General features: G+C 37.4%; 1 protein-coding gene across 14 annotated transcripts in view; it reads left to right on the forward strand.

Moving 5' to 3' along the window:
• Positions 1 to 14239, forward strand: part of R3HCC1L (R3H domain and coiled-coil containing 1 like) — a 103262-nt gene that overhangs the window by 79252 nt on the left and 9771 nt on the right. For 13 of the 14 annotated variants that reach the window (XM_015062984.3, XM_015062983.3, XM_027062789.2 and 10 more), the window contains 4 exons: positions 3365 to 3435; positions 4352 to 4447; positions 4942 to 5082; positions 13230 to 14009. In XM_015062984.3, the coding sequence (XP_014918470.1) occupies positions 3365 to 3435; positions 4352 to 4447; positions 4942 to 5082; positions 13230 to 13297 (376 nt within the window). In that variant the 3' untranslated portion in view covers positions 13298 to 14009. Of the gene's footprint in view, positions 1 to 3364; positions 3436 to 4351; positions 4448 to 4941; positions 5083 to 13229; positions 14010 to 14239 lie in introns of those variants that run through there. The other variant, XR_008292271.1, reaches the window with a different exon arrangement.

Genomic DNA, 14239 nt, shown 5'->3' on the forward strand with positions numbered 1-14239 from the left:
TCTTTTTAGTTCTGCTTCTGCAAATTCTTACTTGTAGTGCCTTGGCTTTTTTGGAGGCTTAGTTACTTTTCTTACTGTGAGCCAACTCTTTTCCTTGGAATTTTATTTATGGGAATTGGAGTCTACAGTAGAAGAAGAGGATTTCTCCTGAAAGGATATGCATTTTCTTCTTCTAAGCACCAAGGGCCCTAACAATTCAGCAGCACTATAAATTAAATTATTGATTTGAGGTTATTCTGACCACTGAGATAGAAATAGTCAAGTGGAGAATGGTAAGAAATGATTGTTATATGTCTCAGTTTATTTTAACAACACATATAAACACTTGCCAGTCTTTGATGTGGTGCCAAAGCCTTTTATTTCTTTTAAGTTATTGGTCTATTGATAAAAGAGTTCCTAAATGTTATCTCATAACATATCAACTGAAGTAGAACAAGAACTTTAATGTACCTTTAGAGTCATCTGAGTGCATATTCCTTATAGGTTAAAATGTTTGTCTTTTATAGCTGTTTGCCCAAGCATAATTGGTCATTGTTCTTGGATTTTTTTAGTGACTTCACCATTCTCTAGTCTTCCAAAGCATTCAGTTAAGTTTTTATAGACACAACAATTCTTCTTTTTGACACTCATTTCGTTGTTTAAATTTTATTAAATTATGTAGTGAAAATATAAATAAAAACTGATATAAGTGGGTTTGAAAACAGTTGCACTAACTCTAGTTATGTATATAGTTTATACATATATAGGACAAGGTAAAAGAATCAGAAGTGTACCTCTGTATCTTTAGCTTATAAGAAGAAAATAAGTTTCAGGGGTAAAGAAACAATCCAGAAAGAAAGTTATTAAGAGAAAGATCTTTAGGATCTTGAAGAAGTCAATACCAACAAGGATTATACTTTAACATTCTAATCCTGAGAATTAAAAATGAACTAAGTCCGGGTAAGTCCGTTGTCCGATGCTACAATTTTTAAATTTGTAGCATCGGACAATGGACTTAGTTCATTTTTAATTTAATTTAAAATTAATTTAAATTTAAAATTTGGGGCGCCTGGGTGGCTCAGTCCATTAAGTGTCCGACTCTTGATCTCGGCTCAGGTCATAATCTTGTAGTTGTGAGATCGAGTCCCATGTCCGGTACCACACTGGGTATGGAGCCTGCTTAAGATTCTCTCTCCTCCCTCTGCCCCTCTCCTACTCATGCGTGCTCATGCTCTCTCTCTCTTTCTCTCTGAAAAAATACTCAATTCATATGTATCTTGAATTTTTAAGATTCTGTATCAGTTAGGGTTTAGCTCCCCACTTTTTCTTAAAGGGTCAGATAGGAAATATTTTAGGCAACTCTGCCATCATTGCACAAAAGCAGCCACAGACAATACAAATGAGCATGATTGTATTCAGTGAAATTCTATGTACAAAAACAAGAACCCTATTTTTTTTTACAAAGTTCTAGAACAGATAGAACTAGCTAGCAGCCATGTACCTCACCTAAATTTGAATGGGGGGCGAGTATCAGTTCTATAACTAAAAGAAATAAGGGGGTGACTGGATCATGGAGGACATTTAATCTTCCTATACACCGTACGCTAAATTTATAGGTTTGCTCAGTCTAATTCATTAGCATTATATTAAGACCCTGTATCAGGGCCTGTTGCACATAAAGTGCCTAATAGATTTTAAAAAGCAGTCAGTGAGATTAAATCCCAAATTAGAACTACCTTAGATTGTTACTAGTAATGATGATTTTTAAAACCAAGGATTAGTTTTGTTGATGTCTAGAATTTCCTGAAGGCTAGTTAATTCTTATGAATTATTAATTTCCCTTTGCTATATTTCTCCCTAATCTTACCTGCAAGTCCATTTTTCTCTCAAACTTAAAAACAGTCCCAAAAGAGGAGAAGCATTTTAAAGGATTATAAAATTCCAGTCTAAAAGGCTCTCCAGAACCCATCTAAGGTCTTTTGCTAACCTTTTTGTAAACTATTATTATATAGACTCTTGTGCTATTGAACTTTTTTAGTCTCCAACCCCTGTGGTCATTTTATGCCATGGTCAAACTTACCCTTACATTCGGGAAATTCTCTAACTAACCTTGAAGCCTCCTTCATTCCTTTTTTCCTCAAAGGAATTTTTTTTTCTCATCTGAAGGAAGATATTTTAGCTGTTGTCTTTTTCCTTTCTTTATAGTGCTTTATAAAAATAAAGTCAAGGTCATGGTACAAAAGCCTATAATAACGTCTTGAGAGTCAAATACCTGAATCAACTTTGTATTTTAGTCACTATCTTTATCAATATTAATAATATTCCTGATGAATATTGCTATTAGTCATAAAAAATAATGAGCAACATTCATTTATTAAATGCCCGTAAGTGCTCAACACCGTGCTCTTTGTCTTGTCATAGATGATCTCATTTCCATTTTTACAATAACTGGAAGGTACTATGCCCATTCTACAGATGAGCAGACCTAGCTTCAAGAGAAGTTAAATCTGCCCAAGGTCTCAACATGGCAGAACCCTGAGTCCTTATGCATCTGATCCTTAACCCTGTACCCTTTCTGTAGAACCGTTGAACCTATGAGCCGTTTTAAGTTCCTAGCTGAGAAAAATAATGTCATCATTTTGATAGTCATTATGCGCACTAATAGCTCTGCTCCAAAATAAAGGTGTTTTTTAGTACTTCGTGGTCTTTCTTTTGATTCTGTCTAATCCTGTCTGACGTTTCTCTGAGCTTGATTTCTTTTATCCTGAATTTTTCTGACTTTGCCACAATTCTTTCCTTTTTTCCCCTTCATACTTTCTTTTACAACTAGAAAGATTAGTCGGTCTCTCTGATTAGAGTTGTCTTTTTTTCTCTATTACTTACTTTTTTTTGTCTTTGGGATTTTTTGTTTGTTTCTTGCTTTGAATGACCTGTTTCCCTCTCCCTCTCTGTCTCTCCGTGAGTCTACATTTGCATTAAATCCAGGTGACCTTCCCTGCCTCCCTCCTCTTCCAGTATTCTTCTACCCCTCCTCTACTTTCTCTTTTCACCTCTTCTTGTTCTGTGCCCACAAGAACATCTCTTGTAAATAGTGCGATAAATACTTTACCTCCCCAAGGGACATGTGAGGATTAATTAGTTGATGTCTATAAAATGGCTGGGAACATAAAATACTCCCAGGTAGTTCTTTATGATGGTATTATTGCTTTTAAAATTCAGTGGCTTCTTCTGTCCTCCAAGCTGTTTTTTGTGTCATTATCCCCATTCCACCTGTGCTCGTTGAGTGTTTATCTCATCATGAAATGCTTTATGAGACTCTATTTGAAAGCTGTTTCATAAAAGTAAATTTTATTTTAAGAAATAAAATTGTGTTCTTTTGTTGCAGAAAGAAAGGATTTGATATTAAATGGGTGGATGATACACACGCCCTAGGAGTATTCTCCAGTCCAATTACAGGTATTCGCCCAGTGGATTGTGGTAGTCTTTTCTCATTGTCCCTTTTCTCCTGCTACTTGTTCTTATTTCCCTTGTATTGTAGCCAACTGGCATTTTATTCAGCCGGTTATAGGTGAATGGCAGAAGCAGGTTTTTGAGGCATAGTGCTTTGGTACCCATGTGCTCCCTCTCTTCCTTTTCACCTTAATCCAGTGGTGTTTGGAATGAGAGCCAACTCCTTCCAAGGTTACATGCTGTATAATGGTCAGTTCGGATAATACATAAGCAGACTGTAAGTAGAAATTTAAGAAACCAGTGTGACTGAATCTTAAAATTTTTGTGATGTTTTTCCCTCAGACGAATGAATTCGAAATAGCCCTTTAACCTTTCCAGTGAGAAATCTCTCCCTGGAAGTAATAACTCTCACTACATAATACCTACTTTCTGAATATGTGAGGGGGCCTTTTGAATTACATCGTTAGCTTTATGATTGATGTGATGCAGAAGCATTCAGAGAAATGAGAGATGTTGGATCCTGTCCGAACCACTTAGAATAGGGATCTGCAGACTTACTCTCTAAAGGACCACATAGTAAATATTTAGGGTGTAAGGTCTCTGTCACTACTTAATTCTGTTGTAATAAGAAAGCATCCCTAAACAGTATTCAAATGAATAGGAATGGCTCTGTTTCAGTAAAATGTTACAAAAATAGGTGGTTGGCTTGATTTGGTCGCAAAACCATAGTTTGCTGATCCCTGATCTAAAATAATCACTTGCCGACTTGTTAATGGATTTTGTAAAGCTTGCCGTGGGAAAAAAAAAAAAAAGCATAACATCTAGACATCTAGGAAATAACTTTCTGAGAACTAGCCTTAAATTTTCCTCTGTATCACTCTTCTTCATGTCGTCTACTTCCTTACATTATTCTTCTTTGCAGCTCGTGATGCTCTGGGTAGTAAACATACCATGGTGAAAATCAGGCCATTGTCACAGGCCACAAGAGCAGCCAAGGCCAAAGCTAGAGCTTATGCCGGTGAGCCTATAATCTCAGGGGCTTTTCTTGTTGGTAGTGTATTATTATTTTCTCCAGCACTTACTCCTCATCTAGAATTCTAAAGACCTATCACTTTATTTTTTAGTGTTTAAGGTAGTATGTTCTTAAAGAGAAAATAGAAAAGGTTATGTTGGAAATATGGCATTTGAGTAGCCAGTTGGAGAGAGTGGGAGATCTGGCCAAGCAACGCAGCAACCGTTTTTTTGTTGTTGTTGACATCCTTATCTGGTTTACCTCACTGTTGAGCTGTTTGAGTCACTGTAGAAATTGTATTAATACAGATAATGAAGCCAGGATTGTTTGTGCTTTGCCATTTTAGTTTCCTCTGATGATCATCTATTGGCCCATATTAATTACTGCTGATGCAGCCCTTGTTAGTCTATTTTATATGTTAATTATGGAGTTAAATCACTTGGCACTAGAGTGCCTTCTCTTCCTTACTTCCTCCTGCCCCCTCTGTTTCTCCCATTCAGAGTTCCTCCAGCCAGCAAAGGAGCGTCCTGAGACTTCAGCAGCCCTAGCCAGAAGGTTAGTCATCAGTGCCCTTGGGGTTCGAAGTAAACAGAGCAAAACAGAAAGGGAAGCAGAGCTCAAGAAACTGCAGGAGGCCCGAGGTGAGTTGAAGTGATGGTGTTCTTCTCTAGTTCTCTAGAGCTCACTATAAGACATGTGGTAAAAAAAAAAAAAAAAAAAAAAAAAAAAGGAACAGAGCCCTTTCCCTTTTGTCATTTCCATTTCCTGGAAGCCTCCCAAGTGTATTGAAATTGTTTTCATGCCTTATATTTAGGGTGGAGACATTTCAGGATTTCTCTTCCTGTTCCATACACCAGGCATCCTAATCCATGTTTCTACTGTGGTTTTCTAAGAGATAGGTTCGGTCTTCTCAGCTCATCATCCATGGCTTTCACTCTAGTTGTTGCTCCAAACTCTGAGCAAATTTTTCCTGTAAAGACATAGTAGTCTTTCAGACAGAAAACATTTGCTGTGGTTTTATTGGACCTTGATTGCCATGATATTATCTAATGGTTTAGACTGTAGGTAGAAGACAAATTAAGGAAAAGCCATCGACTGACACGGATGATGATAACTGTAGGAGGTATTTTTTCCTTTAAAGGCAGCTCTGAGTGGCTCCCTTAGAGTACATATGGATTAACCTATCTTCTGATTATTTTGCAGTACCTACGAGTTCTTAGAAAATATTTCCACTGATCCACAGCAGGGTTTTTCTTTCCCTGTAGTTTGGAGTTGAAGTTAAAATTTCTCTCTTCCCTCCTTACAGGCTGTTGACTTAAATGTAAAGGCCTGGGATTCTGGCTTTACACTTAAGTACTTTTTATCAACCTTCCAGGCTTTAAACAGTCTCATTGCCTTAGCCCACGATCTGTAGGATCTGTGAAGGCAATTTATTCTGAAAATTCCACTTACCAAAAAGTAACTTCATTTTTCCATTAAACGAATTGAAGTTTCAAACTCCTTGTTTATTGCCGGTCTAACAAGGCCATTAATACTTCCTGTCCACTCTGCTTTGGTGATAGCAGGCGGCTTGCGGACTCTCAGCTGCACTGGCCAGATAACCAGTGACAGAGTGTGTCATGGCAGGTGCTAGAGTTTCAGAGTTGAACCCAACTAATTTTTTGAAACCTTAATGATTATAATGAGGCAGTTTTGATTTTTCCAATGCATGTTCACTCAAGGGCCTTTTACGGACTATAGGTAGTTTTTATACACGGCAATAACAGAACTAGAGTAAAGCAGAATGTGCAATGTCCTTAACCCTTTATTAATGGTTATCTCTGAGGAAAGTGTTTTCTCTGTGATAACCACAATTATCTCAGAAAATCGCAAGAGGGTAATAACTGTGGTATCTATAAGGGAAGATGTGGCTCTTTTTGCAGTGTGTTATGTTTCCCTACCCTACGCATGTAATATTACCTGTATTTCCACAGGTACTGCAGCAATAGTCTTGCACAGATGTCATCTTGAGTATTCCCCTCTGTTTTTCTGTAAGCACATTAGCATATAGCTTCATTTGAAGTGTTTGTTTTAAATGTCCCCTTATACAGAGGACATTTCAGTGATGCAGTTAAAAATGAGACTATTGGCTGAGTACCCTGTTACTTAACTTTTTGAAAGAAGGCCTTGATTTGTGAATAGAGACTCATTGTGATAAGTTCCTCTCATCCATTGGTGCTGAGGCTGTACAGATTATAGAAGATTCTTCCTTTATTATGCTTCAGAGCTCTCCCATTCTTCATATCTGAGAAAACGCATATGGAAAATTCCTGATATATCTCTTTCTGACTTCTTTATGCATTCAGCAGATATTCTTGTACCTGCCTGCATGGAGCCCAAGACTTCTCACTTAAAGACTTTTTCTCTCTGGAAATGAAAAGTACTGTTTAGGTATTCAACAGAACAGATATTTTTGCTCCAGACCTTTTTCCACTGGAGGGGTGAGGGATCAGTACAGCTTGGTGGATAACATAATAGATTCTGGAATCTGACTGCCTGCGTCTACCCATAAGCTCTACAATTTACTGGCTGTGTGACCTTGAGCAGATTACTTATTCTCTGGAGGCCTCTGTTTCCTCATTCATAAAATGGACATGAAGTGAGATAATCCACAGAAGATGCTTAGTCATCTTCAGAACCTATAGAAATGCACTCTGTCCTGTTTCTATAGGTCTGTAATAAGTATGTGATATATGTTAGCTGCTGCTGTTTTTAGTAATAGTAGCAATATTATGAGTCTAGCACAGATCTCAGTGCACATTTTTTGTCATTACTTTTTTTATTTTAAATTTTCTATAACACTCCAAAAACAACATTTGACATTCACTAAGCACCTGCCCTGTATAAATTATGCATTATGCTCCTACTTGGGAGAATTAGAAAGACGGCAAAATTTTGTTCCTCTACTTAAGACTTAGTCTAGTGAGGATATCTACCTTGAGTAAAGAAGAAAATAATTTTTTCAGCAGTTGTTTCTCTTCTCACTTCAATTTGGAAGACTTTTTAAAAATTCCAGTATAGTTAATATACAGTGTTAAATTAGTTTCAGGTGTACAATATAGTCATTCAACAATTCTATACATTACTCAGTGCTCATCAAGATATGTGTACTCTTAACCTGCATCCCCTATTTCACATCCCTCCCACCCACCTCCCCTCCGGTAACCATCAGTTTGTTCTCTATAGTTAGGAGTTTTTTGGTTTGTCTTGGTTTTTTCCTTTGTTCATTTGTTTCTTAAATTCCACATGAGTGAAAAATCATATTTTTTTATGCTTAGCATTTCATAATCATATTGCTTAGCATTACACTCCCTAGCTCTATCCATGTTGTTGCAAATGGCAAATGGCAAGATTTCATTCTTTTTTTAATGTCTGTATAATACTCCAGTGTGTGTGTGTGTGTGTGTGTGTGTGTGTGTGTGTGCGTGCGTGTCACCTCTTCTTTATCTGTTCATCTATCAGTGGGCATTTGGGCTGCTTCCATAATTTGGCTATTGTAAATAATGCTACAATAAACATAGGGGCACATGTGTCCTTTCAAATTAGTATTTTTGTATTCTTTGGATAAATACCCAGTTATGTGATTACTGGATCATATGGTAGTTCTGTTTTTTATGTTTTGAGAAACCTCCACACTGTTTTGCTTAGTGACTGCACCAGCTTGCATTCCCACCAGCAGTGCCCGAGGGTTCCTGTTTCTCCACATTTTCATCAGCACTCGTTTCTTAGTTATTTGTTCCAATAGTTAGCAGCTTTCACTGTCAAAAAATTCTTCCTTAGGTCTAACTTATACCTGTACAACAGTTTAAGCCAGTTTCCTCTTCTCTTTTCCTTGTTAGAAATAGGGAATATATGTGGACACCATTCTCTTCTAATTTTTAAAGATCAAAGGCAGATTATTTAGGAATAAGGGAATTTGGGCTGTAAGAGGGTTTTTGCCATTAACATTAGCTGTGTTGCCATGGGCATGTCTCTTACACCTTTCTGTGCACCAGTTTCCAACAAAGCAAAACTAATGCCTAATTTACCCTGGAGAATTTTTTGAGCATAACCTAAGGTAACGTGTAAAAATGTTTAGAAAGGTGCTTTACAAATTCAGGATACTATTATTTATGTGACTCTTAGCAAATTAATATTCATTATAATGAGACAGTAATGACACCTATGTAATTTGTACTGTTGCTCCCCATCCATTATCCATGACAAACAGTGCTAATCAGTTACGGCACTCTTTTTTGTGACTTTTGACTTGACCATTGCCAATTGATCAGAATTTAGCATGGAAATTGAAATCTGTGTACCATCCTGATATAGGTACTCTCATAAGCAGTACGATAGAATAGCTAGGATTTCTCTACCCACCCACTTGAAGAGTTCTCCTGTCTGGCATAGTGTCTGGTTCATAAAAAAATACTCAATGTGCATTGACTGAATACATGAGTGACATTGGTCACTTTTTCTTCATAAATCTTATTTCATTCATGATTCTACTCTGAACTATTTCAAATCCTTTATGTTTTTCTTTATAAAGCCCAGAGTTGAACACTTCCTATGAAAACCTTGTAATTAATGAATTTGGGATTTGTGATTTTGAGGTTTAAATACTTCCTGCTAAGTTTCCTCACTCTACTTTGGTCTTCTTACCCTTCTAGTGAGAAGTCTGTGTCTTAGTCCTTAATTAAAAATTAGATTCAGAAAACAAAGCTACTCTGGGAAGAATCAAGAAAAAAGAAGTACCCAAATCATTTTAAGCAAATCATGTGTATATCTGGAGGATAAGAGCTTTTTAAAAGTTCATAGTCTTAGAATATGGAGAAGAGGTTTGTCAGTCTGACAGAGTGCATAACAGATCAGAGCTGCACTAAGAGTGGGAAATCAAAGGATAGATCATCCTCCATCCTTTGTATTTGACTTAATCATGTTTTAAACCAGTGATTCACATGAAATAATAAAACTACATTTTTAAGACCAGATTCAGGAGTATATGTAAAATTTCCCCATGTTTCACTTATCAAAACACTTGATTCCCACCTAAAATTGGAGATAGAAGATATCATTACATCTCAGAATAAGCTACTCTCTCATTTTCAAAGCTTGCTATAATTCTGTTTCTTATTTCCATTTACTCTTGGGGGTAGGTGCTTAATTGACTGGTTCTAAAAGGCATCTTTTGGGTCACAGGCCTGAAAGGCAGAGTAAGTAAACAATCATTTGATCCCCTAGTTTGCTTAATTAAAATCACTGAGAACTTAAAAGTAAAATCATCCCTATAGAATACTTAGTCAACTGTACTAAAAAAATTTAATTACAACTGCTACCTTTTGAAATTCTTTTTAGGCACTCCATTATTCTGCCTTCAATGGCTCTGCTGCATTGCTGACTCATAATCTAGGTCGTGTGGCATTTTCTTGGTGTCTTTTCTTTCCTAATGTGAAATTCCCTTCATTTCCGATCACATTTCTCTTTTCATCTTAATGTGATCTTTTTCTCTGAGATGCAGTATTTACCCATATTTTTGCTGTTACTTGCTGTTTAATATTCTTATATCACAGGCCAGTATCAGATGAAAATGTTAATTAACCCTAGGATTAACTGACCAGTTTACCAACTATTGCTAAATAAAGAACACATAGTTCTTTGTGTTGACACTTAATACATTGATGGACATTCTACTCTCCAGAGTTAAATGCTCCCCTTAAACACTTATGTGGTCCAGACTATCTTTCCTGGTATATTAATGATTATATAAATAGTTGGTAAGCCTAAAATCTAAAACCTTGCTAAAATTAAGAGGTCACTTGTATTATTTCACCTTAATCTATCAGGTCTGTCAATCCATAAAAGAAGGCAATTAGATTAGTTTGACCAGACTTGTGCTTCAAGTCTGCGTGTTGATTATTCCTCTGTAGGGAGTTTTGTGATGATTTTTCTCCATTATTTTCTTAGGCATAGAAGTAGATTTTGAACGTTTTAATTTACATTCCTTTTCTTTGTTTTCTTTTGAGATGACACTGTATTGGCTCTTTTTTAATCTTTATCCCTTTCCATTCCCTGAGTGGTAAGTAGTGATTCAGTCAACTAATTTAATAAAATCATTTATGCAATTTATTTATTATACTGGGAAATGAAAGTCTTTAGGGACAGCTTACATGCACACTTTAAGTTAATCATTTCATACAAATTCTTCTATTCTGCCTTTAGTTCCTTGCCCTTATGGCTGCTGTTGGGCTTTCTCTTTACTTAGTTTACTGTTTTCTAATTGTTAAAGGTAAAGGTAATAGGAGCTCTTCTCATGCAGTCTGTCAGGTTAATATAGGAGGTCCTTGCAGGCAGTCTATCAGGTATTATCTGCTTTCCTTTCTCTCTCTCTCTGTCTCTCTCTGTCTCTCTTTTTTGAGAGCAAGCACGGGAGGGGTGGAGAGAGGCGGGGAGAGAGGGAATCTCAAACAAGCTCCACACCCAGTGTGAAACCTGACGTGGGGCTCCATCTCACGACCATGAAATCATGATCTGAGCTGAAATCTAGAGTTGGATGCTTAACCAACGGAGCCACCCAGGCACCCCTCCTTTCTCTTTTTTGTTTTTCATTTTCCCCTTTTCTTTGTAGATATATTTATATGTCAGGACAGTAGAAAGTATGCTGGTTTAAGAATTAAAGGCCTGAGTTCCACCTTTAGTTTTTCACTGATATGTAACCTTAGCCAAGTCACTTAACCCCTCCAAGCTTCCATTTCCTCTTTAAAAAGTATTTCTCTATTCAGGTTCTGAATTACTAAATGTATGCCTCACATTGTTACTATTTCTTTGTGCTTCTCAGTCTGTCTCCCAGCCTTCACTGGTTAACCACCAGAGTTTCCTCATATATTATTTTACATGTATTCGGCAGTAGAGATCCATAATCTTTTATTATAAAACATTAGGGTGGGAAATGTTTTAGTATTCTGAACTGTATTCAATTTTAGAAAGATAATATCGTTATCTTAATATATATTTCATAACACCAAAATCAGACACACTGACAGTATTTCTGCCACCAAGTGTATGATTGTTCCATTAAATGGCATAGGTAAGACCATAAGCAGCCTTTTATCTTTTCAGGTTATATTTACTACCAAATGAATTTTGGCCCTAAACTTTAAAAAAAAAAAACAAGTTTAAAAAAAACCAACTTTTCCGAAGTGCTTTGAGTTTAGAGTTGCGAATTGTGGTGAGTGGTTTATTTTTCTACTACACCTGGATTTCTTTTGTTAAACTTCCCAGATAGTCACTCTGATTTAAATTTCTGAGCTTATTGAAAAATTTGAGTTCTAGTAGTTCACTTTTCTGGTTTCTTCAGTTTTCTAGGAATCCAGAACCAATTTTTGATTGCTTTCGTCCAACATTGCTTTTGCCTTTAGATCCCCTTCTAATAACTTTACCCTGTTTATGAGAATCAGAACCACAGTGCTTTCCTAAGAAACCCTGGAATCCTTTAGACAAGCCAATTATCCTTAGCGCGGTCTCCCTGGAGAATCCCAATCCCAATTGAAGCCTGTCTTAAAGCCAAGTCACAAGGCACTGAATTAATTAGCCTTCAGTTTGGAATTTGCTGACCCTCTTTTTTTTTTTTTTTTTTGTCTGTTATAACTTTACTGTTATATTCAGATAATGCCACAAGGTGGTGCCCAAATAGCAGTGAATTTCTCTATCTCACATTTCCAAATGCCAGTCAGCTTCCTGACCAAGTTCTTTGCCCTTAAAGTACAGTCAAATATATTCAGTAAAGGAATTTTGTAAGGGATTCTGCTGATTTGGAAAGGTATGTCAAAATAGCAAGTGTTAACTCTAAACTCACCTTGATTTCTATGGTAATTCCCCTGGTTCATGACTTGCAAAATGTTTTACAGACTTTATTTGAAATAATAGCCCTTGAGAGGAAGCACTTAGGCTTATCATCTATATTTTATGGTAAATGACTAGCCATGAAATTAGAACTGGTATTGTGGCACCTAATGAAGTGCTCGGGTCACCAAATCATGTGTGGTCTGTATTATCTCAGGTCTTGGTCAAAGTATTAAATGGAAACCCAGCTTCTCTGTTAAAAATTGAAGATGGATTGCCCAGATTTCTGATTTTTTTGTTTTGTTTTGTTTTGTTTTTAGAAATAATTCTTTATTTCCCTCCATTATATGTGGTTGTTTTCCCATGTTGGAATTGTGTGTTACGGAAGGTAGGCTCTTGAAAATGCTCTAAAAATACTGAAATTTGATTTGCCTCTGAAAATTTTTTTTCTGTAAGACTGTAGTAGGGAGATCCAGCTAGAGCCCAGTGGCCACCATTTCTATTTGAGCAAGAAGACAGAAGAAGAATATTCAAACCTATTCTTCATCCCTATTGAAATATTTTTAAAGATCAGTGAAGTGGGAAGAACAGGCAATTATATTGAAGCACTAACACAGTTGAGAAATAGAATGAAAATAAATACATTATCAGCAAGACTGGAGTCTGGTCCTGCTAGGTTCTGACTTACTCCACATACTTTTTATTTCTGTTAGCCCCAGATCTTTCTTTTTTATTATATAGTACTAATAACATTGCTTCCACTTATAACGCACTTGGAAAGTTAAAGATATTAACTCTTGGAGTCAGGTAAGAGAAGACCAGGAAATTCTCCTGTCTCATGACTGAAGTTTGCTTATAATTTGGATTAAAGGAAAGTCACTGGTTATATGGAGCATACTTCCACTTTTCATACTGTCCTTACTTACAGAGAGAAAGCGACTGGAAGCCAAGCAACGGGAAGATGTCTGGGAAGGCAGAGACCAGTCTGCAGTTTGAACATCACTTAAGGAAATGGATAGTTCCATGAATTCAGAAATTAATTCCATAGTCTTCGGATAGGAGGATCCTCCTAGAGTTCTGTGTACATGCAGAAGTGCATGTTCATGAAAGAACGAGATAAAGCCATTGAGGCGAGCACTGACTGGGTCTAGAAAGAAGGTGGACTCCTGTCCGTCTTTGCTTCTAATTGCAGTCATTTGGAATTGCCATACTGTGTTGGGCATAGAAAGGAGCCATCAGCTAGGAAGCTGACTTGTGGCAATTTGGATATGACTTCCAAGAGTCCTCTGGGCGTGGCAAGCCCCACTGTTACCATGGCTCATGTGTCTAAGATGTCTGAAGCAGATACAAAACAGAGGATTCAAACCTGCCATGATGGGCCATTCTGGCCCTAAAAAGGTAGGGTGTTCTTTCGGGCCTCACAGAGCCAAGGGGTGGCGGAGGGAACAGTGTTTGAAGTACTTGGTACTCACCGAATCCACACTGTCAATTCCAGAACTCTGGAGCTGGTGAGCTGCAGCAGATGTAGGTGTTTGAGCTCCAGAGTTTGTACTGGGCCGGGCGCCTGGGGCTGCTCCAGCTGCACAGCAGCCAAGGGCATGCCTGCTTCAGCCCTCTAGAAAGCCAGCCTTGGGAGCCGTGTGCTAGTCCCCGCTGAAAGTACTACCGTGTTGTGAGAGGGAGACATTAAAGCTCAGTCTATGACCTACATCACTGCTATTTGTCACTTTTGTCATTCCCACAAAAAAACTGGGGAACAGCTCTCCTCGTATCTTCATCCCTATAAAGTTGTGCCTGGGTTCAGTGGATCTGTTGGCTTTATTGAGCCACACTGAGTAGACTGCTGGTCCTCTATCTCTCTGCCTGAGTATACTACAAAAATGCCTCTCTCGGGATGGGTGTGTGGTAGCTCCCCTCCCCTTCTTGCCCTCCCTGGGC

This window comes from Acinonyx jubatus, chromosome D2, assembly GCF_027475565.1.
Source record: "Acinonyx jubatus isolate Ajub_Pintada_27869175 chromosome D2, VMU_Ajub_asm_v1.0, whole genome shotgun sequence".
Classification (NCBI taxonomy): Eukaryota; Metazoa; Chordata; class Mammalia; order Carnivora; family Felidae; genus Acinonyx; species Acinonyx jubatus.